The following is a 23,208-nucleotide window of genomic DNA, read 5'->3' on the forward strand; positions in this document are numbered from 1 at the left end:
AATTAATCCGCTTCTGTATTAGTTGCATATAAGTCATAATTATCAGAAAATTGTTAAAAAACAATTAGTATTATGACATATAAGCGATAAAACGGAGTTCTTATCCCCCTTTTTAAATTTTTAACACCCTGTATATTAACATTTCTCTATGACATTTTTGTAATAGTCTGTAGGTAACATCAGAAAATGTTTTCTCAGACTTTCTATTTTAACCAAGATACACTTGGGGGAATTATAACAGTTGGCAGGGGGATTTTATCTAAAAGAGATTGTCCATGGTTCATAGGTGTATAGCGTAATGGAGCAAAGGCATACCAAAGATGACCATCCCCATAAGAGATTCAAAAAATTCAAAAAATAATTTTAAAATTAGATTTTTAAAAGAAACGTTGCACAAAATCAATTTAAAAGCATCAAGTGGTGGATTTTTAGGGCGACTTTGGGAAATATTTTGATCGATTTATCACATAAAAGTAGTTTCAAAAGAGTTTTTAGGGAATCTATCAAACTTTCTACATCTGCTTAAAATAATCAAAATTGGTTTAACATTGAATTTTTGGTGATTTTTTCTCGTCTTCCTCTTAAGACCATTTTAAATGAGGTTTTTATCAATTTCCATAATTTTTAGAAAATCTTTTTAGAAATACCTTGCTTAGAAGGATGAGTACTGCACGAGCTTTTCAGTTATAAAGTTTCATGGCAGTTTTATGTGCTAAACTTACACGAGCTTCAGATGTAAGGGCCTTGACAGACCTGAGGATTAGCCGAGAGATGGCTTAGCGTAATTATTTTCGAAATAATGGTTAGACATCATTTTCATCATTTTCCACCAAGTCGTCTCTCGGCTTAAGTCGTAAGTGTGCCTAGGACATAAGGCTTATCATTTACCCAAGGTTTATTTTTAGTAGACTAATTTCTTAAAAGGAAATTTTTTGGAAAATTTTTATTTAGGATTGTATATTAAAAAAGAATCAAACCCATCAGATTTTGATAAATAACTGCAATAGCGCAATAGCTTATTGTTGAGAAATGTGAGATCTTTAGGAACTGGGCTAAACCCAAACTTTGAAGACCGCTTTATTGTATAGCCTAAAACAGAAGCTAAAAAGCTTCGTTGTTTTACTTTGCAGGTTTAGAAAAATAATCTCGATAATAAACTACAGAAAAACCTGTGTAGCTGTGGAAATAGTGGTTTAACAGTCGGAATCAAGCAGATAGTGGGCGCAAAAATAAACCTCTTTTGATTTTATTTCTCTTTAACACTTGACGGTGTTTCGAGGATGGATGTCCTCTTTACCAGGTTTCTATTTTAGATTCAGAGAGAAAGAAGAATTTGAGAGAACAAGATTCCCAGGAGGTTCTGGAATTATCTTTATTTTTGGAACGGGCAAAAAAACCGCATTTCTTTCAAATCAGTTACGCCGTAACGTATGAAAGAAAATTTAAGCACCAATTCGCCTCATTTTTAACACTAGCTCCAAGAAATGCTTCTAGTATTTCCAAACTAACTTCACAGATTAGCTCCCAATGATAGGCAAACTTGTATAATTGTTTTTCCATAATCTCTGTACTAAAATCTTTCGTATTAGACTAAATGAGAGTCATCCTAGACTACTCTAGGAGAATCTAAGCAATAGGAACGATTAAAGTTGAAATTGTTACCAATGCTACAAAATCGGTCACGTTGAGATTGCATGCAATATGTAGCACTTGTGCTGAAATTGCAGGGAGGAGCACCCCCCTGAAGACGGCACTGATTCTTTGTGGCACATACCGCAAGAGAATATTGCATTGATCCACAAAATACACACATACACGCACACACAATCCAACCCTCTGCAGCATACAGAGAAAATGCTTGAATATCTATTTTTGCAATAACATTTCCCTTCTCTCGCATATATAGCATTACAGGGTGAGAGAGAGAGAAAGAGTGTGAGAAAAGCAACATTACATTTAATCAAAGTTATAACATATCCCGCATATAAACAGCTTCTCGTTTTATACCACCCTTTGCCCCCCAAAACCCCACCCCAAATGCCCTTTTCCGCTCTTCTCGCATGCGATATGAGGGAAAAATGAGGGGGACAGAGAGAGAGAGAGAAAATTTGTGGCTCACCCCTTGGAGCAACACCTTCCCCAACTCCTTCAGGAAAAAAAACATGCATGTGCCATTTTCAGGGAGAGAAAAGAGCCAAATTTTGATATTTACCACTGAACACTCGTGTGCACACATTATAAGGGTATGAGATGTATATGTACATGAAATAATAATAATAATATTCGCGGTGCTACCCTTTTTTTTCTATATAACCACTTCTCGCCTTCTTCCCAACCAACAACATTGAATGACAACAAAGAAAAAGACTTTTTTATGCTACAAGATGATATGACATGGAAAATATCTAGGTAATATAGCAAAAGAGATTGAAAAGAAAATTTATTAAAGTAAAATTTACTATAAAGTACATTATATTTTGCAATTTTCCCAACTATTTTGTGCTTTTGCTCTCTTGCTCCAGTATTTGCACTGTGTAGAAATTTTCGACCCCCATTTGTGGGGATTACTAACACAAGTGGAGAAAATTTTATACAGAAGCGGTGAATGTGTGAAAATTTGAAGCCAGAGAGAAATTGGGGAAAAAGGGTAGAAAAGTGAGGAAAAACTGCAATGTTAACCATTTAAATATATATACACAATCACACACATTTCCCAACACACTAAATTATGTTATATATAGCTCAACCTCCCCAACTCTCATTTTCCCAACTATCAAGCCCCCCACAAGCTGAATAATTTTTCTTTACTCCCTTGTCACATATTTTATAAATAATTTTCTCACCCTTTTCACCCTTCTGTCCACCTCTTCGCAACTCATTTCAGTATTTATATATTGCACACTCTAAATTGATCAGTTGAAAATATACTTTAAATATTAATATTCGCGTCATACAGATTATTGCGTTGCATTAAATAATGAACTTTTAAATTCAATTACCTATATTACCCTAACAATTTTTCCGATAAATCTTTAAGATTTATAGTTTTAATTTAAATTAGATATTTATTTAAAGCTCTGTCGCTTATCTCAGTTTATAAATTTTATTTAAAGGCTTTAAAATCTTGAAAGAGATGATTTACTACTTAAGTGTACATGTTTCACTGATATTTGCTTACTTTGAGTTTTCCACCCTGGCTAACAGGAAGTAAGGTGTTACTTTTAAATAAAATCTTTGTCCAAATGTCCAAAAATGTCGAAAAAAAATGCATAAAATAAGCCAGAGGTGTGCAAGAACCGTTTGAAACCGAATAAATGTCAAAATAAGTTTGTTCAGGTAGCGTTTTGACCATTGACGTACTAGGTTCCTCTGAAATAAGCCCGTAATAAGTACTTACTAAGGGGTCTAAATGGAAGGGGGGAGTAATGCGACACATAGCCTCTTCCTCTCAATTCCTATGTTAACCTCCAAGCGGGCTAGATGCATTGCAGCCCCCGGTACACTCGGGTGAGTAATAGAATATTGGGTAACCAACCCCAGTGGGAAGTCACGAATCTGAGGCTAACGAACATGGGATCTGGTCCTTTCTAGAGAGGATTGGGCGAAGGTCTAACAATCACTCCCCGCAAAAGCAAGATTGTTACGAAAACTCACAAGGAGCCTCCGATAGGATGGACTTTTCGATAGCGACCTATGCTACATTTCTTTAGCAAACTGACGGAGAGTTACCAGGACTGGAGGAGGTTAATGCGAAAGGACCGGTCTCTTAAAGGAATGTTGCAGACATCTAAATAAGTAAGTAAGTAAGTAAGTACCTACTAAGTCCCTAATTAAGGAACTTTTTAGGCGAACGTTGACATCTTGCAGTAAAAGTAAAAATTTGAACTAAAATAGGACTTTGTCCAAGTGCGTAAAATAAGTCCATATTAATAAAGCACGAATGCTACAGGCCCCACACCACACCAGAACATGCTGGAGTACCCTTCATCGCTAGCCTCCCGGAATTGAGCCCCATTGCCCATTCCAAGAAGGCCACGAATCCAGTGTCCTCCTCGCTTCACTGGTGAAGACCAACTGAAGAGCCGATTCAATTCGATTCTGCCTTCGGAATAACTCGTTGAGCACTCACAATCCCATCTAGCGGAACTATAGCGATATCGTAACTTGAAGTTCGCCGCCGTTATAGCACCCCTCAGAGTTACCATCCTAGCTGAACAGTGATTGGTATCGTTGACTTAGAAGAGTCTTCGTCAGGACGGGATTTCTCCCTCCAACTCCTCTAGACTCAACAGTCCTACTACAATAAGTACTTATCAAGTGCTTAATTAGGGCAATTTTTAGGTTAAAGTAATGACATTTGGCTGCAAACAATGGAAATTTGAATAGAAGAGGAGATGGATACACCTTAACTATTAGATAGAAAGAAATGAATCAATCTGATATGTCCGAAAACATAACCTCTAAGCATTATTAAAAGTGTGTAGTATTTTATAACAATTTTCAATCATTTAGTGATAAATTTACGAGTTCCAGTAAAAATCCCAAAAGCCAAAATCCCGAATTCTTAAAAGTGTCATAGCTACTCCCAGGATTGCACACGCTCTTGCTGGAGGCAAAGGGAAATTTTCTGCATCTTGGGAAATTATTCTACACATTATCCTCCATATAATTTCATCCCTTCCAGGATTTTGAACATTCGGGATTTTGGTTTTCAGAATTTTGGCCTTTTCGGGATTTTGGCTTTCGGAATTTTGGCTTTTTGGATTTTCGGGATCTTGGCTTTCAGGATTTTGACGATCGGGATTTTTGCTTTTCGGGATTTTAGCTTTCGGGATTTTGGCTTTCGGGATTTTGGCTTTCGGGATTTTGCCGTTCGGGATTTTGGCTTTCGGGATTTTAACGTAGGGGATTTTAGCTGCCTCGGAAATTTACAAAAAGTGATGATCAGTAAAATTTACGAAGACTAATAAAACATTCTTATCTACATTTTGATTTCATAAGTTTAACTCAAAGCCCTATCCGTAGTCCCAATTACTTGTAATTTGGGAACGATAAAAAACCAAGAGACAAAAAATTAAAGCTTTCAGTGCTTTTTTTACATAAAGATGATAATTTTCAAACAAATATTGTTCAATAAATAAACAAAAATGGTCAATAAATTTCACGGAGAAATTTATAAAATAAAGCAGAATTGTAAAACTAACTTTAAACATTATTTGAAATTCGCATTTTAAATTGATTCTTATATACTACAAACTTAATTTAACTCTTTCATCTCTTTTGGGACTCTGAGTACTCAAAGCAGCATAGTCTGTGTAAAATAATGTTTTTCAACTATTCAAAACTGATAAAAATCTCATTCTTGTCGATGATTAAAAAATATAAGGATGTCTAAATGTGAGATGTTTCTTTGTGGAACCTCAATTAATTCCAGAGCTTAGATATTTTTGATTAAAAAATGATGAAATTGGCTTGCAGCATATGCTGCGGTCCAGAAAGAGTTAATACTTTATATGTTGCGGTTTATACGATGTAATTACTTTTGCAAGATTTCCTTACTTCCCAAATAAAAGAAACAAATTGTTAATTTGTCAAAATTTAGAGGAAAAATTGTGTGCCACGATTTATGTAATTGGCACACGTTTGACAAACCGACAAAAGCAATTTAGAAAATGAAAGTAGCTGCGTATTGTCAACAGAGAATTTTAATCAATATAACAATATAACTTAAACGTTTTGTAAAACAATATTATTAGATTTTCTCTTAAATTTATGTCCCCAGCACACATTTTCGACCAGGAAAATTTCATTAAATAGAAATATATCTGTCTCTTCCTCTCTCAGATATATTACATATATAATTCGACTCTTTCACACTCTTCTTCTTCTTTTGAACGTCACAATAAATTCAATTTGGATTTGAGTTTAAAAATGTGAAATAAATAAATATTCAATACCCTTGAGAGAGAAAAGGATGCACACACTCAGGTAACCTTAAAAGATTTTCCATGAGTTTTTCACGATAGTAATTTACAGTTCTTAGATCGCCTCTTGTGAATATTTTGTGAACTTTTCATACAAAGTGTCATGTGAAACATCCACGGTATCTTATAATTTACATGATAATTTTTGTTAAAGTCTTTTGAAACACTTAGATAAGACGATCTGAGATCGGTGAGTTTATCACTCCAAAACTGTAAAAAACTGTAAAAAACTGTAAAAAAACTGTAAAATTAATTTCTCTTACAGTGTTTTTTGCTTACCATTTATCGTATTTTCGTTTTATTTCCTTAATTTTCTTATATTATTTTCACTTACAGTGCCATCGAGTATGAGATAAGGTAATACGGTAATCGAGAATTTACGTAAGAATTCCAATGAAAATGCGTAAATTAACAAAATACGGTAAGCATTTTACTGTCAATGTGATTCTGTACTTAAGTGTAGTCAATATTTTTATTATAAATTACGTTAAGCCGTAGGTTTCTTTAGCAGATTTTTCTCAAAATTGATAGGACGGTCTACAAAATAGTATTTGTATAATCACTATCAAAATTAAAATTAGGAAAAAATCAGAATATATCGACATATTTATATAATTTAATTGAATTTAATATGATTCTTTTCACTGAAATAAAAAATGTTTTACTGTTTAAATTGAAGTAACCACAGACCATAATTTAAGCTAAAGATAATAAATTAAGGCATTGTATAGTAGAAATTAGCAGTAATAAAAGAAAAATAAAAACAGAGAGAAAATATGAGTTTTTCTTTTATTTTACCTGTAACTATATATTAAATGTCAAATTATACGATTGTAAAGATTAAATAATTTCACTCACAAAATTTATTATTTTACTGGTCATTTGCTGTTTTCTTCCATAAATATATAAATGGCATGTGCAATTCTTTTTTATATTCATGCTCAACCCATTAAAGCTAAACGACTTTACTGGAAAAACCTTCATCAAATCATCTAATATTCATATCATTATTTAAACTCTGTTTTTATTTAAAAAATATACAAAAAATCAAATTACCAATTTTGCGAATAATTGTTATAAACATATTTTGGGATAAGTGATATGGATCTAAGTGGGTTAATATGTTTAAATCCAATTGTGACTCTGATAACATAATAAATAATTAACTAAAGGTTGTCTTTCAGAGGAAAATGTTATTTGCACGCATAACAATGCTGTTTGTAAGTATACTTTGCTGGAGAACACATTAAGGATATTAGACCTATTGAAATATGAATATTAAATAAATGAATAAATAAAATCGCTCATCCCCCACGATAGTATTCTAATGGTAATGACCCTTGTGAAAGCTTTAATGTTTAGTGCAATGAAGAGATTTAATTGCAATCCCAAGCTTATTGCGTTAATAGGGGAAGTGCTTGTAATTCCGGACAGTTCGTAATTTTGGATACTATGAGGGTAAAGTTGGACACCACAAACATATTGATTAAAATTATGGAATTTTCTTCAAATATTATCATAAATATTTGTTTTACTTTTCAAAATTCAATGAGTTTTTAATTTTTGTGATCTCTTTGGACGAAATTTTAACGAAACACAGTGCAAAAAGCATTAAAAGAATCTTATAATGGCAAGGGAATACGTAAATCTTCGTGTATTTGTAGTGCCGAATTTAACTCTACTTAATCAATTATATGGAAAGTTTCCGGGCTTCTTGAGACATCCTAGTGGCTTCTCATAAACCAGGAGAAGACTTGACAAGTTGAGTTAATGGACAACAATGTGAATCCCATTACGACGGATCTGCTGTCCAAAATTACAAGTAGTGTCCAAAATTACAAACAAAGTGTCCAAAATTACAAACAAAATGTCTAAAATTACAAGCAATGTCCAAAATAACAAGCAAAGTGTCCAAAATTACAAAGTGTCCAAAATTACAAGAAAACTGTCCAAAATTGCAATAAAATTCATTTCTAAATATTTAATCATTTTTAAACGTATTAAGAGTATAATAAAGCCAGAAAATGGCGGCTCCATACAAAAACCCAAAATTAAAAGTGTATCAAGTCTTACAATTTTTGAGATATTTCCTTGAAAATTTAACTGAGGGTAGTTTTTTATATTATCTTTGAATTCCCTGTTTTAATATTTTGAAAAACTGTTTTGCTTTCGTAATATAATTTTCCAAACATTCGTATACTTCTAAAACATGCCACAAAGAAGCTGCATTATCTCCTAGAATACGAAAGATAGAGAGGTATATTTTTTTTTAATTTTGCTCCTAAAGACATGCTCTACAAAATGCCTGTTTCACTTCTTTCACTTTTCATACAAATTTTCCAAGTATTTTTCAATTGAAAATTGTCCAAAAAATGACAGTTTTCATTGCATCTTTGTACCGAGAATATCATTTTTTCCGAATTAATAATTATTTTTGTACCAATCTACATTTCATTAGCTTTCAAATGGTACATTAGAATTGGAGAAACTCCTAATAGTTTTTTTGCAATTAAATTTTAAACAACATGCTCCAAATTAGAAATTTTCATGAGCTTTTGATAGCTTTCCGAACTTCCGAGAAATGCTACTCAAAATTGTTCAGCAATTCGCCACAAGATTACGCGTCGCATTTTTCACCATGTCTTTCCTTTTCTCTCTGACCTTCAGCACGCCTGCAGTTTTTTGCGATCAGGCGGAGGAGAAAAAAATGCAAAACAACAAAACTCATCCACTGTGTGAGAAATCTTATGAATTACAGCTGAGCGAATTTTTATGATTTTCACGATCAGTCTCGTTGTTTCAAAAAATTGTAGAAAATCGTAAAAATTATGAATCGTCAATCGTCATGGGCATTTCACAAAACCAGCTAATATCGCGGTGACTACATAATATGCCGATATAATTTTTCTCGGAGAAGAAAAAAGTCAGTGATAAGCCTAAATGGGCTTATGCTATGTGTGATTCTTTCATTGCAAATTCGAATTGGGGGCAAAATCGAAGTCCAGATGACCTTATGCTAGCTGAGATTTATTACAGGAAACCTCGAAATGCGTGCAACTCGAGGTCGTTGAAAATTGAAGAGTGCAAATTCGATTGTCAGAAATGCACAAAAATACATGTAAAACTTTTATGCCAAAATGGCTCAGAAACTATTCCGCAATCCGCGAGTAATACTGCGATCTTCAAAAATCCGCGAAAAAATTCACGGTCCGGGAAAATCCACAATAAATTCTGGCGGCTGCGTAAATCCGTCAGAAATTCTTCGGTCCGCAAAAGATTCCGCGATCCGCGAGAAATTTCGCGGTTCGCGAAAATTCGTGAACGATTCCGCGATCCGAGAAAATCCGGGAGCAACACCGCGATCCACGCAAATACACGAAAAATTCCGCGGCCCACTAAAATCCACGAACACACCGCGATCCGCGAAGTTACAAAATAAACCTAAAAGTAGCGAAAAAGCATAACATGATTTCGAGATTACAATAGAAAACCCGATTTTGAAATGGAACTTTTGTGAAGGAGAGAAAAAATGAGACATGCATGTTTTACGTATATCTTTGTCTCTAAAAATTGATAAAAAAAATTAAATTTTCAAGTGACAAAATTTCTATTTTTATTTTCTTCATAGTCCAAAATTTCTATTTCTTCAAAGAACACGTGCATTTGACACATTTAAAAGATAGGGGGAAACAGGTTTATTTTTTGGCCTTTTTTTGGTACGGGAAAGTACTCTCCTTTCGAATGTTCATGCCTTGGAATAATGGGAATTTTCTTTTATTTTTCGTATGAGACTTAGGGGAAAGTCGTCTGCCTTTAAATGCAGCAGCCTTTAAATGTTGCGATTTTTTCGTTGTTCTCAAAAGCATAAATTATATTCTATTAACTATTAGGTAGCTATCCATCATCCTCACAAATCATCAAAAAATGGAGAGCCTAGCTCCTATTTCCTAGATGCTAGATAAAAAAAAAATGAAAATGAGCTCTAAACTGTAATTTTGATGTTCCACAAATCATGTGATTTTTCATAGTAAAAATCATTTTACAAATAAATCTTCCATTGTGACACATAGAAGGTTAATCAGGCTTAATATTTCTGTTAATACATTTTGGTTCAGATGACACAATTTTTGTGGGTGGCAAAAATTTGCAAATATCACCCTGCAGCAGCCTTTAAATGCTAATGTCGTGTGCCTTTAAATCCTATCTTTCCATACATCAAGACATGTGAAATCGAACTCCTACTTTTCTCTGACGAACGTCATACAAATACTTATAACCTGCTATCTTGCTCCGGCCGGGATGTTTCAAGTTGACAATTGTCAACTTCAATGGCATTTTCTTCCAAATTTTCAAGTGCAAAACAGTGCTTCAGAAAAATGTGAAGAAAAGTTATTGTTTAATGTCTTTTGACTGCAGTGATGATTTTAGTGAGTGCGTTAGGCTTCAATCTAATCATTTATAGCCCATTTACTTTTATTGATTTGATATTCTCAGTGAAAAAAAAAACATTTAAAGGTAGCTGCCTCGCGTTTAAAGGCAGACTATGCCAGCTGCCTTCATACAAATCGACATCACTTTTTTAATTTCCTCAGAAGGAAAAACTGAGGACTTGCAAATGGTAAATGAGGTAGTCATATACGCCGAATGAACAAGAGAATTTTTTGGTGTAGTAGAAAATAAAATCCATTTTGTGGATTCTTCAGAAACAAATCTTAAATTTGGAACTACATTTTTCGTTTGAAGGCAGACGACCTTCCCCTACACATTTCTATTAAATATTAGTTAGCTTATCATCAATATTTATGATTATGTGATAATTATTTATAAGTCTCTTAGGAAAAATAAAAGAAAAATCACGCTATTCGCAGGCATGAACGTTCGAAAGGACAGTTCTTTCCCCTAACCCTTACGATTCGAAATTTAAAACTTTACAATCTTGGCAGGTCAAACTAATAAATAATTAACATGACCTTTATTTTTCCTCCATTCTTTCCAAAAACCATGTTCTTCTTGGGAATCTTTAAAAACGCATCCTGCGATTTTTTTTATTTTTAAATATGTTTTAGAGGCCGACTCGGTGATAATTTCATATAAGAAAATACTGTTGAATCAAAGATTTTTCAAGGTCAAAGGTTAAAAATGCTCTATAGAGAGCGTATTTTTAAACCGAATAGAGTGACATTTGGTATAGTTCCAATGATTATGCAATTTCTTACAATTCTGAAAAGGGTATAATTTTTTATGAATCCATATAATAAACCAGTTTGTGCCTTCAAGGAGTAACAAAAAGATTTTCAATATTAGTAACTAATTTGTTCCGAAAGTCACCATCGCAGCAAGAAGGACGTTAAATTTGTGGCATTTTTCAAGCTATAATATTTACGGTTTCACTTTTTTTTTTATTCGAGATTGGCGAGATTTTTCCCCTCTTGCTACCAGCACTGGCACCTTAACTATAGACCTTAACTGTTAGACGAAACGGACGAGATCTTTTAAATTGCATTAATTTGTTCCCGATAATTGGAACAAAATGTCTATATTTTGGTTCCGACTTTTAGCAACAAATTTGTACTTTTTAAGAGAGGCAAAAGGATTCCCCATATTAGTAACGATTTTTGTTCCAAAAATTAAATCGTCCACGGACACCGAAAATTTTTGAAACGAATATGTTACAAATGTAGGAATAGTATTTTTATAAAAAAAAATCTACAAATTTGTTCCTGACAGTGGGAACAAAACAGTAGAGCGTAACAAAATTTTATTCCAACTCACAGATCAAATTTGTATAAAACGAAATCTACTGAAATTTGTAGGTATTCCACCGTATCGAAACGGTTCTAAAAGAAAACTTTTACACAATTGTCACTATTCTTAACAAAACCGTAAAGAAAAAAAAATATTGGAACGAATAAATATCTTTTTTAGGTACATATTTGTTCTGTAACAAATTGTTCTAAAGAAAATTTTTAAGAAATATTTTGGTCAGTGTCCAAAAGTTTTTACTGTGATTGTGCAATTTGCTAACAATACTACAATTGGACTTCAGATTAAAATTAGTTATAGTTTCATAACTGGTTTATTATATGGATTCATAAAAAAATTATACCCTTTTCAGAATTGTAAAAAATTGCATGACCTTTGGAACTATACCAAATGTCACCCTATTCGGTTTAAAAATACGCTCTCTATAGAGCATTTTTAACCTTTGACCTTGAAAAATCTTTGATTCAACAGTATTTTCTTATATGAAATTATCACCGAGTCGGCCTCTAAAACATATTTAAAAATAAAAAAATCGCAGGATGCGTTTTTAAAGATTCCCAAGAAGAACATGGTTTTTGGAAAGAATGGAGGAAAAATAAAGGTCATGTTAATTATTTATTAGTTTGACTTTCCCGTACCAAAAAAAGGCCAAAAAACAAACCTGTTTCCCCCTATCTTTCAAATGTGTCAAATGCACGTGTCCTTTTTGAAGAAATAGAAATTTTGAACTATGAAGAAAATAAAAATAGAAATTTTGTCACTTGAAAATTTAATTTTTTTTAATCAATTTTTAGAGACAAAGATATGCGTAAAACATGCATGTCTCATTTTTTCTTTCCTTCACAAAATCTCATAATGCATCGCAAGGCTAAAAATCTGCCTTTGGGTTTTCAACCTTTTCAATGAGTTTTTTGTGTGCTCTGGGTCTGGGGAGCGCTTCGGAGAAAAATAGACAGACGATGAGCGTGAACAAAAAACAGTAGAAAAAACGAGACAACTGATGGCGCGTGATGCCTCTTTTCACCACCAGGGGACATCACGGATGCTTTGAGTAGCTCCGCGAGAGCTTGAATCTGGAGCTTTTTTTTCCTTGACGATGCTCTTAAGATTAATTTTAGAAAAAGAAAAGATAAATAAGTTATCAAGGTTCAAAACAATACTTCTGAAAAGAATTTAACAAGAACTTCAATTTGTATTGAAAATATTGCACTTCAAACTTTGGACATTGGTGCTTATATGCACCCTGTCGCAAAATACAATCACTTTCCCTATACCTATTTTTTGGCTTACGATAAAGTTTGTGAATGATTTACTCAGAACTCAGAACTTTGTCATATGTTAATTCCTCTTCAATATTTTCCATAATAATTTTAAATTTAAAAAAAATTGTCGCTGTTTTTAAGTAAATTACCAAGCATCAAACTTGTTCATAAGGGAACGGTGAGACAGTTCAGATAACTAAAGTTTTTGTTTTTTTAGATACTTTTGGCAAGCCTTTATGAACTATTTATGTTTGTCTTTTCAAGACTTATGCAAATCTGAAATTGTCCCACTGCACTGTCCCTTTCATGTTGTAGATGTAGAATATTGTAGGAAAATTGTAGCCAAGACACAAGTATCGCATAACGTCAGAAAACGCCATAAACAAGCTTAATGCCCAACGCACAACAACTTTTGTTTTGTAAATATGTTTTTGACATTTCAATGAGAGTGAATGAAACCGAGATCTAGTTATCTCGCTCTCTCTCATGGGAAATTTTGAAAACATTAACATGAAAATGTTAACAAACAAAACTGATTGTGTGTTGGGCATAAAAAGTAAGAATCCTAATGCCCAACGCACAATAACTTTTGTAAATATGTTTTTGACATTTCCATGAGAGTGAATGAAGCCGAGATCTAGTCATCTCGCTCTCTCTCATCGGAAATTTTTGAAAACATGTTTACAAACAAAAGTTATTGTGTGTTGGGCATAATGAACAATACGACAAAAATACGTAATTTTGAGAAAACGGCACACACGGCTCTTCGTTATCTGGCTGACGTGGGGACAAAGTGACATTTAAGTTTTTTGAATCTGGTCAACGGTTTCTATATTTCATGCTATATGAATTTATTCTCTGTCGAGAAACAACATATTTTTCTTCGTTGTGTGTTTATGCATCATTTTGTAGCACGATTGTGTGTCAAAACCTTTGATAAAAAGAAAATAACACATTAATTCATTGAAGACAAACTGCATATTTCGTCAAAAAAAACGTTTTGAATATATCAACCGCCAGTGTTTGGTAACTGTCATCCGGATATTGAAGTTCCGGATAACGAAGATCTGTGTATACTGCCTTGACGTTAATTTATAAGTAATTTTTACGTTAATGGTATATTTCTATGGTGTGATTCTTCCTTTAAGAAAACTTTTTTTTTTCAATTTGTTATCATAAAACTGACTTCATCTGAATGTGAATAATTTTAAAATAGAATACTTTTGATAGGAAAGGTCTAAATCTACAATTCACAAAGATTCTTCAGCCAATTGAGAATGATGACTTCCCACTAAATTATTCAGACGGTTATTCCTGTGAAAATTAAGCTTTATTTTTTGTTCAAGAGGAAAATTTCTCTGAATTTTTCAGAGCAATTTTTTTAACATGTAAATAGGGAGCTGAATTAAGTGATTTATTTGTTGAGCGAGACTTGATGTACATAATACAATATAAAAAAAAGTGTAAAAAAGGAGCGTACGTCAAGTAATTTAAGCAGAATGAGTGTGATTAACTCTTACCCCAAGAGTGCTTAAAAAAAGGTTTTCAGAAGGCGCAATGAAGGGTAAGGGTGAAGGAAAAATAAAATATAAACGAGGTGGTATAAAACAAAATATTTAGTACATTAGAGGTAGTAAAACGCAAACTTTTCTCTTTTTTCACCTCGCGCTCCTTTTGTTTCACCCTCTCTTTTTTTTTTGAGGTGGTATCAATGTGATAAAAGTTTCAAAGGGGATGAGGAGTTTTCGACCCATTGGAGGAGGGTAAAAAAAAGTTATATAAGTTGAATAAAAAAAAAAGAGAACGCGTTTAACTTTTCATCACGCAAACAAATTCTCCAACATTAATAATATTAAAATGCCCCAGAGGTGGATGGATTCAGGAGAGTGGCAAAGACTCAAAAGCTCAGGTCTTTTTTTGTTTCCTTTCTTCATTCTCTCCCGCCCAACAGCCCCTTGACTACCAAAGTAGCAATTTCTTACAAAATAAGAAATTTAACTTATAAGGAAAAGATAAGCTTAATATTTTAAAAATTGCCTCGAGAGACGGTGACGTTAGAAATTAATGGACTGAATAATATAAATTCGTTGGAGCATTTCTAATTAATTTTAATCACTAAATACTTCTGTAGCAAAAATGTGTAGGTTTTTAAATTTTCTACAAAGAACATATGTATTTTCTCAATTTTAACTTACTTAAAACATTTCTTGTAGTTTTTCCTATGGCAGATTGTGAACGGAAAAATAGACCTTTCTTGACTTTTTCTCTTTAATTCTTCACGACGTTTCGAGGATGGATGTCCTCTTCATCAGGTCTACAAAACATTTTAACAATTTTTAGAATTTGATAATTTTTACATTTCATCTTTTTCATTCTTACTTCGAATGTGGAGGAAAAATCACGTACAGGTGGGAAATTTTGCTGCTGCAATGCACTTGAACTTTTTTACAAATCTTCACTCTGTAGTTCACCATCCAATGGACTGACACCGAATGACTCATCCTCTGGGATCAGCTCTCATCACAGCTCTGGAACTCATCATCTATTGTGGTGTTGGTGTGCTGTTGTCTCGTTTTAACTCGTTGCAAAAGAGAAGTGTAAATTGTGTTGATCCCTTCAGTGTCGCTTCTCTTGTTGACAGTATGCGATCGTTGTATATGGATGTGAAGCATCTCTAAGTATTCTAGTTTTTTGTTGTGTTCGCATCTGTCCACGATTTCGACCGAGTCAAACAAAAACTGGTGTTTCATTTTTCGTGCATGAGTCACCAGGGCTGTAGCGTCACTCTTTTCCTCTTGGTTAGGATCGTATTGGGTGATGCTCCTCTTGTGTTGATTCATTCTGTCCTTCAGTCTCTGCATGGTTTTACCTACATATACTCTTTCGCACTCACACGGGATGGAATATACCACTCCGCTTTCCAATAATGGGTCAATCTTTGTTTTCAAATTCGTGTATAATTCCGAATTTGTATGGGCGCACTTGAATGCAATTTTTATGGTTTGTGTTTCGGCGCGCAATATTCTTTTTATCGTATCACTGAGTTTTGGAATGTATGTGATCGATTTATAGATGACTTCTGTATTGGTGGGTGAGCTGTGGGATATGTTGTGAGTTGCTGATGCTGGTTGTCCAATGTGCTTGTTCCATAGGGCATTGATAAGTTTTGGCGGAAATCCATTGACTCTTAGTTTTGAGATGGCAATCTCTTTCATGTTTTCCCTGTTTGTTGTGGTGAGCTTTTCGATTCTCTTCATAAATCCAATTGCTGTGCCCACTTTTTGCCTCAGAGGATGTTGAGAATGAAAGTTAAGCATTCTGTCTGATGCAATTGGTTTTTTATACCACATTGTTGCAAGACTTGAGGGTTTTCTTACGACATAGGTGTCCAGATAAGGAAGTCCTCCTTCTTTTTCCAATTCAACCGTGAATTGCAGTTTGGGATGGTATCCATTGAAGTGTGAGAGAATGTCCGTGACCTTGTCGTGCGGCACCAAACAGAAAATGTCGTCTACATATTTGGTCAGACAGACGATTCTTGCGGGAACTTTCTCGAGAATTTTGCCTATTGTGTAATCCATGACAATATCTGCTATTATTGGTGACAGTGGTCCTCCCATCGGCATGCCATCGATCTGTGAGAAGTGCTGGTCACCGTATGTGAAGAAACTTGTCTCCAGGCAAAATTTTAGGACTTCAAGAAACAGCCTTTTATCTATGGTTGTGGTGATTCTGTTTGCATCCCAATATTCTTCTATAATCCGTAAGGCTAAGTCGCGCGGTATATTAGGAAAAAGTGACACCACATCCAGACTGATCATGATGTATCCTTCTGGAACCTCGCATTTTGTTACCCTCTCCACGAACTCAAAGGAATCTTTTACGTTAAATCCACCTTCGTCAGCAATTGGCTTCAATAGTTGGTTGAGAAATTTGGACATTGCATATGTTGGCGATTTAATACACGATACAATGGGCCTGAGTGGAGTATTCTCCTTGTGTATTTTTGGCAATCCATATATTCGCGGTGTTCTGGAGTTATGCGTTGTCAATTCTCTTTTTGTAATGAAGTCAATGTGACTACCTTCATAAAGTCTTTTTACTAAGGCGTTGTTCTTGCGTTCTGCAATCGCTAGTTGATTTGTTGTTGTCTTGTAGGTGGTTTCATCTGAGACTATGCTTGCCATCTTTTGTTCGTACTCGTCCCTCCACATGACCACGGTTTTATTGCCTTTGTCAGACGGTACGATGATGATTTCATTGTGTGCTCGGATGAATCTTCACATACGGTGACCAGCACTTCTCACAGATCGATGGCATGCCGATGGGAGGACCACTGTCACCAATAATAGCAGATATTGTCATGGATTACACAATAGGCAAAATTCTCGAGAAAGTTCCCGCAAGAATCGTCTGTCTGACCAAATATGTAGACGACATTTTCTGTTTGGTGCCGCACGACAAGGTCACGGACATTCTCTCACACTTCAATGGATACCATCCCAAACTGCAATTCACGGTTGAATTGGAAAAAGAAGGAGGACTTCCTTATCTGGACACCTATGTCGTAAGAAAACCCTCAAGTCTTGCAACAATGTGGTATAAAAAAAAAACCAATTGCATCAGACAGAATGCTTAACTTTCATTCTCAACATCCTCTGAGGCAAAAAGTGGGCACAGCAATTGGATTTATGAAGAGAATCGAAAAGCTCACCACAACAAACAGGGAAAACATGAAAGAGATTGCCATCTCAAAACTAAGAGTCAATGGATTTCCGCCAAAACTTATCAATGCCCTATGGAACAAGCACATTGGACAACCAGCATCAGCAACTCACAACATATCCCACAGCTCACCCACCAATACAGAAGTCATCTATAAATCGATCACATACATTCCAAAACTCAGTGATACGATAAAAAGAATATTGCGCGCCGAAACACAAACCATAAAAATTGCATTCAAGTGCGCCCATACAAATTCGGAATTATACACGAATTTGAAAACAAAGATTGACCCATTATTGGAAAGCGGAGTGGTATATTCCATCCCGTGTGAGTGCGAAAGAGTATATGTAGGTAAAACCATGCAGAGACTGAAGGACAGAATGAATCAACACAAGAGGAGCATCACCCAATACGATCCTAACCAAGAGGAAAAGAGTGACGCTACAGCCCTGGTGACTCATGCACGAAAAATGAAACACCAGTTTTTGTTTGACTCGGTCGAAATCGTGGACAGATGCGAACACAACAAAAAACTAGAATACTTAGAGATGCTTCACATCCATATACAACGATCGCATACTGTCAACAAGAGAAGCGACACTGAAGGGATCAACACAATTTACACTTCTCTTTTGCAACGAGTTAAAACGAGACAACAGCACACCAACACCACAATAGATGATGAGTTCCAGAGCTGTGATGAGAGCTGATCCCAGAGGATGAGTCATTCGGTGTCAGTCCATTGGATGGTGAACTACAGAGTGAAGATTTGTAAAAAAGTTCAAGTGCATTGCAGCAGCAAAATTTCCCACCTGTACGTGATTTTTCCTCCACATTCGAAGTAAGAATGAAAAAGATGAAATGTAAAAATTATCAAATTCTAAAAATTGTTAAAATGTTTTGTAGACCTGATGAAGAGGACATCCATCCTCGAAACGTCGTGAAGAATTAAAGAGAAAAAGTCAAGAAAGGTCTATTTTTCCGTTCACAATCTGCTACAAGTTTTTCCTATGCTTAACCACAATTTTCTACCCAAGTAGCAACATAAAGTCAGCGTAACGTTATTTTAACGTCTGGTCGTACCCAGCGAGCACAGTTATCCGAAAAATCAACATTTTCAGCATATTTTTGCAAAATCGATCAGCAAAAATATACTGACCAGTCAGCAGTTCTCGAACAAAAAGTGCTAATCAAATATATAAAAATGACACTGTCTCGCGAGTGTTGTTTTAAGATTAGCAGAATTCCGCTGAAAATACATGTTTTCAGCTGAATTGAAATCGGTTAGCATTTGGTGTTCGCTTTGTAGTAATAAATAAGTCATAATAAAGTCAGTTAAAGTCATAAAAAGAAGGGAGTTGTGTTCAAGTGAGTTTTTGTATATCAGTATTCCCTGCACCTTAACCGGGAGTCAGAAATCAGGCTGATTCACCAGACAAGGATATCATCTTTAACATGGATTGATTAGACTAACTAGGATAATCATGACAGATGTGGGCATCGAACAGATCACTGTCACACGAGTTCCGTGTGAACAACGGACCCAGGCAGAGGAACGAACTATCATGCGTTCTCTTCAGCCTGGCACTTGAGAAAACCATCCGTGACTTAGGCTCTCTCAATAAGAAGGATCACTCTCAATAAGTCCAAGCAGAACCTATCCTATGCTAACAAAATCGATGTCATGAAACGCGATCCCAGAGCTGTTACGAGAGTCCTTCACAAGGGCTGAATAAGTGACTCTCAGAGTGAACCCTGAGTGACGATCGGCAAAATTATGGCGATCTAGAGCTAAAAATCGACAGTGCGGTACAATTTGCTAAATCGGCTCGATTTTATCGAAGAATCGGCAGATTTAAATATCAGTTCGATCTAATGAAGTATAGCGTTTGTTTAAACTCATGTAACATCATTAATTTCATAGACATTCTTGTAAATTTTAATGTACGGTACTGTCAACATCTAGCCCCCGGCGAAGTGTTTTTTATTTATATGGAGCTGTTTGAAGCCAACTCACAAATTTATCAGAAACTCAGCAAGAACAAGACTGCATTTAGACAGATATATAGTATATTTATCCCTCTTTACAAGGCTCAGAGTCATGTACACAAGGCTTACCTCAATTTTGACATATATCGTGTAACGGCCACGAGTGCAGAAAAATTTCCATACGCATTTGTATGTGAAAGTAAGAAATTGGCTTCAAATTTGAAGGCCACTCGCCGGGGACTAGATCAACACTAATCTTTCCGTGGAAATTCTGCAGAATTGTAAGACCGGCACGAGATCGGCACGAATTGTGCTCACAAAAATGTTCAGACCGGCACAATTTTTACAAAAGATCGGCAGATCGGCACTCGAATGAATCGTGAGCGGCACAGTTATCTACCCTTTAGTCCTTCATCCAGATTAAGCAAGCAATAACTCCGGTAATATCTACGCAGAGCATCGGTCGAACAGGATTCCCAATGAGGAATTACAACAGTGAGGTTGTGAACTCAACCTAAGTCAATCATAAAAGCTAACAACGACATCTCAACAGAAGTCTGCGCACGGCTGCTGAAAATCAACACCAGGGCCTATTTCAGTCTATCAAGAGTGTTTCGGTCCAGATCTTTAAGATCGAGATCTTTACCACGGGATATACGACAACATGATTGAATTGTAACAAATATATCTCGATACGATTAATAATAGCCAATGTCACAAATAAAGTCACAATTATCTAACGTATAATTAAAGTGAAAAATTGCCATAAATTGCTACTTGGGACGTAGCTTTTGGTATCAAGAGAGAAAGCTTCTGAAAAATGCTCAAGAGGTTGGCTTTCATTCTGCCCTCCGGGATGATGGAATGGGTACTGGGATGGGTGGCAGAGAAAAGGAACACGAAATTTCCACATCGCAGAAAGATAAGAAAATTCCTTGGAGAGAAATGCTAACATAATACATGTTCAATTGAGGAATGGGGCGTATTTCGCGGCTTCTAAATTCTATCAAATTATCGCAATTTCTTTTGTTAGTGCGGCCACTTGAGACATGTGAGTGGGAGGGCTTTTGTGTTGGGTGGGAAGAATGCAGGGGAAAATGGGAAGAAAAGAAAAAGAGCTACACATTGCTGGATATTTTCACAGGAAACTAAAGTCGCCCTTTAAGCTTTCCCATGCGCTTTGTTCTGCATTTTATGCATGATTTATTTTTTAACCCCCTTATTGCCAATGCAATGGAGCAAAATGGAATGGGGTGAGAAAGTTGTGTCCACAATGCAATTTATGTGTCACAAAGCTTCGTTCAAATCGATTAATTTATATGTTTTACACCATGATTAATGTCTTGTTTGTTTTTCTCAGGAATTTCCGGCACTGCCAGAAGGCAACCACGACTCACTTCTGCCACCCCTTCCAGAATGAGGAACAGGGACAATGAATCTAGATGGATGATCCTTTGGGGACTTGCTGAATCCTTATGGGATTTGCATGCTCTGAACCTCACATCTTCAGGGACAGATTTGAAGCAATTGCTCTGGTACATGAAAAGTTTTACCTGCAATTCATGAGATATATGCACTAAAGCATTTTATCCAGGAACTCCAATTAAATTAAAAGATTATCTTCATGCTGTCAAATTTACTTTCAAAAGGCCTAAATAAAACGTTTAAGTACAAGACTAGTATGCCCACAATAAATTTTGTGCTAAAATAATGTTCAACTCATTTTGAGAATGTCCTGGAATAAAATCGCCAATTCAAGACAATTATGAGTCAGAATGACTATGAAATGACTATTACTGTCTAATACTCTCTATTCTCTTTATTCTGCTTTGAAGAATGGGGTAACTGGGATAACCCATTTCGAAGAATTCTAGACAATCTTACCAGAAAGCCCATGGGGAAACCATACAATTCAGGGAACTCACGGATAACTCGGGGAACTCATCCATCGAGTACTTTATCGATTCATTACCGATTAAAACTGATGCATCCGGATTGAAAACTTCAAGACCTTTCCAAAAAATCTAAATTTAAGCAAATTCATTAATTATGGTTCTCGAGGGTGAAAAAAGAGTGTGCGGAAAGGAAAAAATATCTGGAGATAATGTATCTGTATAGGGGTCACCAAAGACCGATATGTGATATCTTTTACCGTTTAATTGTAAGAATAAACCGATGTGAAGTTGTAGGGAAGAAACAATCACTCAGGGAAACATATCAACTATCTCCAGAGCTTTCGGCTCGGTCTCCAAGCCTTCATTAGTGGTCACTGATGAAGACGTGGTGTTTCCCTGAATTATTCTTTTTCCCGATGACTTCCGGATTTTCCTATTGTTGATTTACCGTTTAACCCTTTAAGGACGAGAAGGTCAGAAATCGAGGGTCAGAAAAAAATATTTTTTCTAACTTTTCATAGCAAAGTACAGCTTTAGAAGGCCGTAGAAAAAAAAATCATTTTTGGGTCACGGATGACCCTATCATCCTTAAAGGGTTAAGCTTTAGATCGATGATGAATTCGAAAAAAAGCAGGTTGTGTATACTGCTCTCTCCTTGAATTCGAGCAGTATATTAACGCCATGGTGACTACATTCTGCTACTTGGGTATTTGAAGTATCTAAATATTTCCGTTTTTCCCAAACGGTGGACTCAAAAACGGATTATGATTCTCCAAGTGTCTCGATTAAAAGGCAAAAAATTTTCTATTTGCACAAAATCCGAAGTAATTTACACTAAATATTTGCGTCAGATTATACAAAATTTATGACATACCAAAGTAAGGACCTCGACAGACCTGAGGATTAGCCGAGAGACGGCTTAGCGTAATTTTATTAGAAATAATCGTGAAACTACATCTCTATCATTTTCCACTAAGTCATCTCTTGGCTTAAGTCGTAAGTGTGTCTAGGGCATAAGAAGGCGGAAAGAGTTTCTAAGTGGTTTTTGAAAAGATTACCAGGCTATTTTATTTGATTTTAACCACAACAAAGTGAAGACTGACACTGAAGACTTTGAAATACTTCGAAATTCGAATAGCAAAAATGTATTTTCATTGACTTTCGAAACTGATTTTTAAACATCTTTTCCCTTGGGGAAAGTACGACTGTAAAGCGGTCTTCAGACTAAAGGTTTAGCTCAGTTTTCGAAGGTCTCAAACTCCTAAATAGCAAAGAATTTTATTGATTTTTCAGAATCGGATAGATCATTTGCTCTTAATAACACTGTGCAACAATTTTAAACTATTTTTTTGTCCCTGGGTTCTCATGCTATTTCTTCTATTGCTAGGGTCAAATGATTTACGAAAATACTTATCATTTTGATTTTATTTTGTTTTTGCTCCTGGAATCTAGGCAAATCTTTTTGCCGTTTTTTGATACTTGGGTGCCTATATCTCCGATTCTGCTGAACCGATTTATTTCTTAATATGAGAACATTTTTTCTCCCGTACATGCCCGATAATCCTTTGAACAGATGGAGTTCGTGGA

General features: G+C 35.2%; 1 protein-coding gene across 1 annotated transcript; it reads right to left on the reverse strand.

The window, feature by feature from the left end:
• Window positions 1–15,519: 15,519 nt before the first annotated feature.
• LOC129798747 (uncharacterized) lies at window positions 15,520–17,196 on the reverse strand. The gene has a single exon (XM_055842060.1). The coding sequence runs from the start codon at window positions 17,194–17,196 to the stop codon at window positions 15,520–15,522; it is 1,677 nt and encodes a 558-aa protein (XP_055698035.1).
• Window positions 17,197–23,208: the final 6,012 nt, after the last annotated feature.

The sequence above is a fragment of the Phlebotomus papatasi genome, chromosome 1 (genome assembly GCF_024763615.1).
Source record: "Phlebotomus papatasi isolate M1 chromosome 1, Ppap_2.1, whole genome shotgun sequence".
Taxonomy (NCBI): domain Eukaryota; kingdom Metazoa; phylum Arthropoda; class Insecta; order Diptera; family Psychodidae; genus Phlebotomus; species Phlebotomus papatasi.

What these genes read in the sequence shown, in the direction of transcription:
- LOC129798747 (XM_055842060.1), bottom strand. Translation starts at nt 17,196, where the DNA reads ATGGCAAGCATAGTCTCAGATGAAACCACCTACAAGACAACAACAAAT.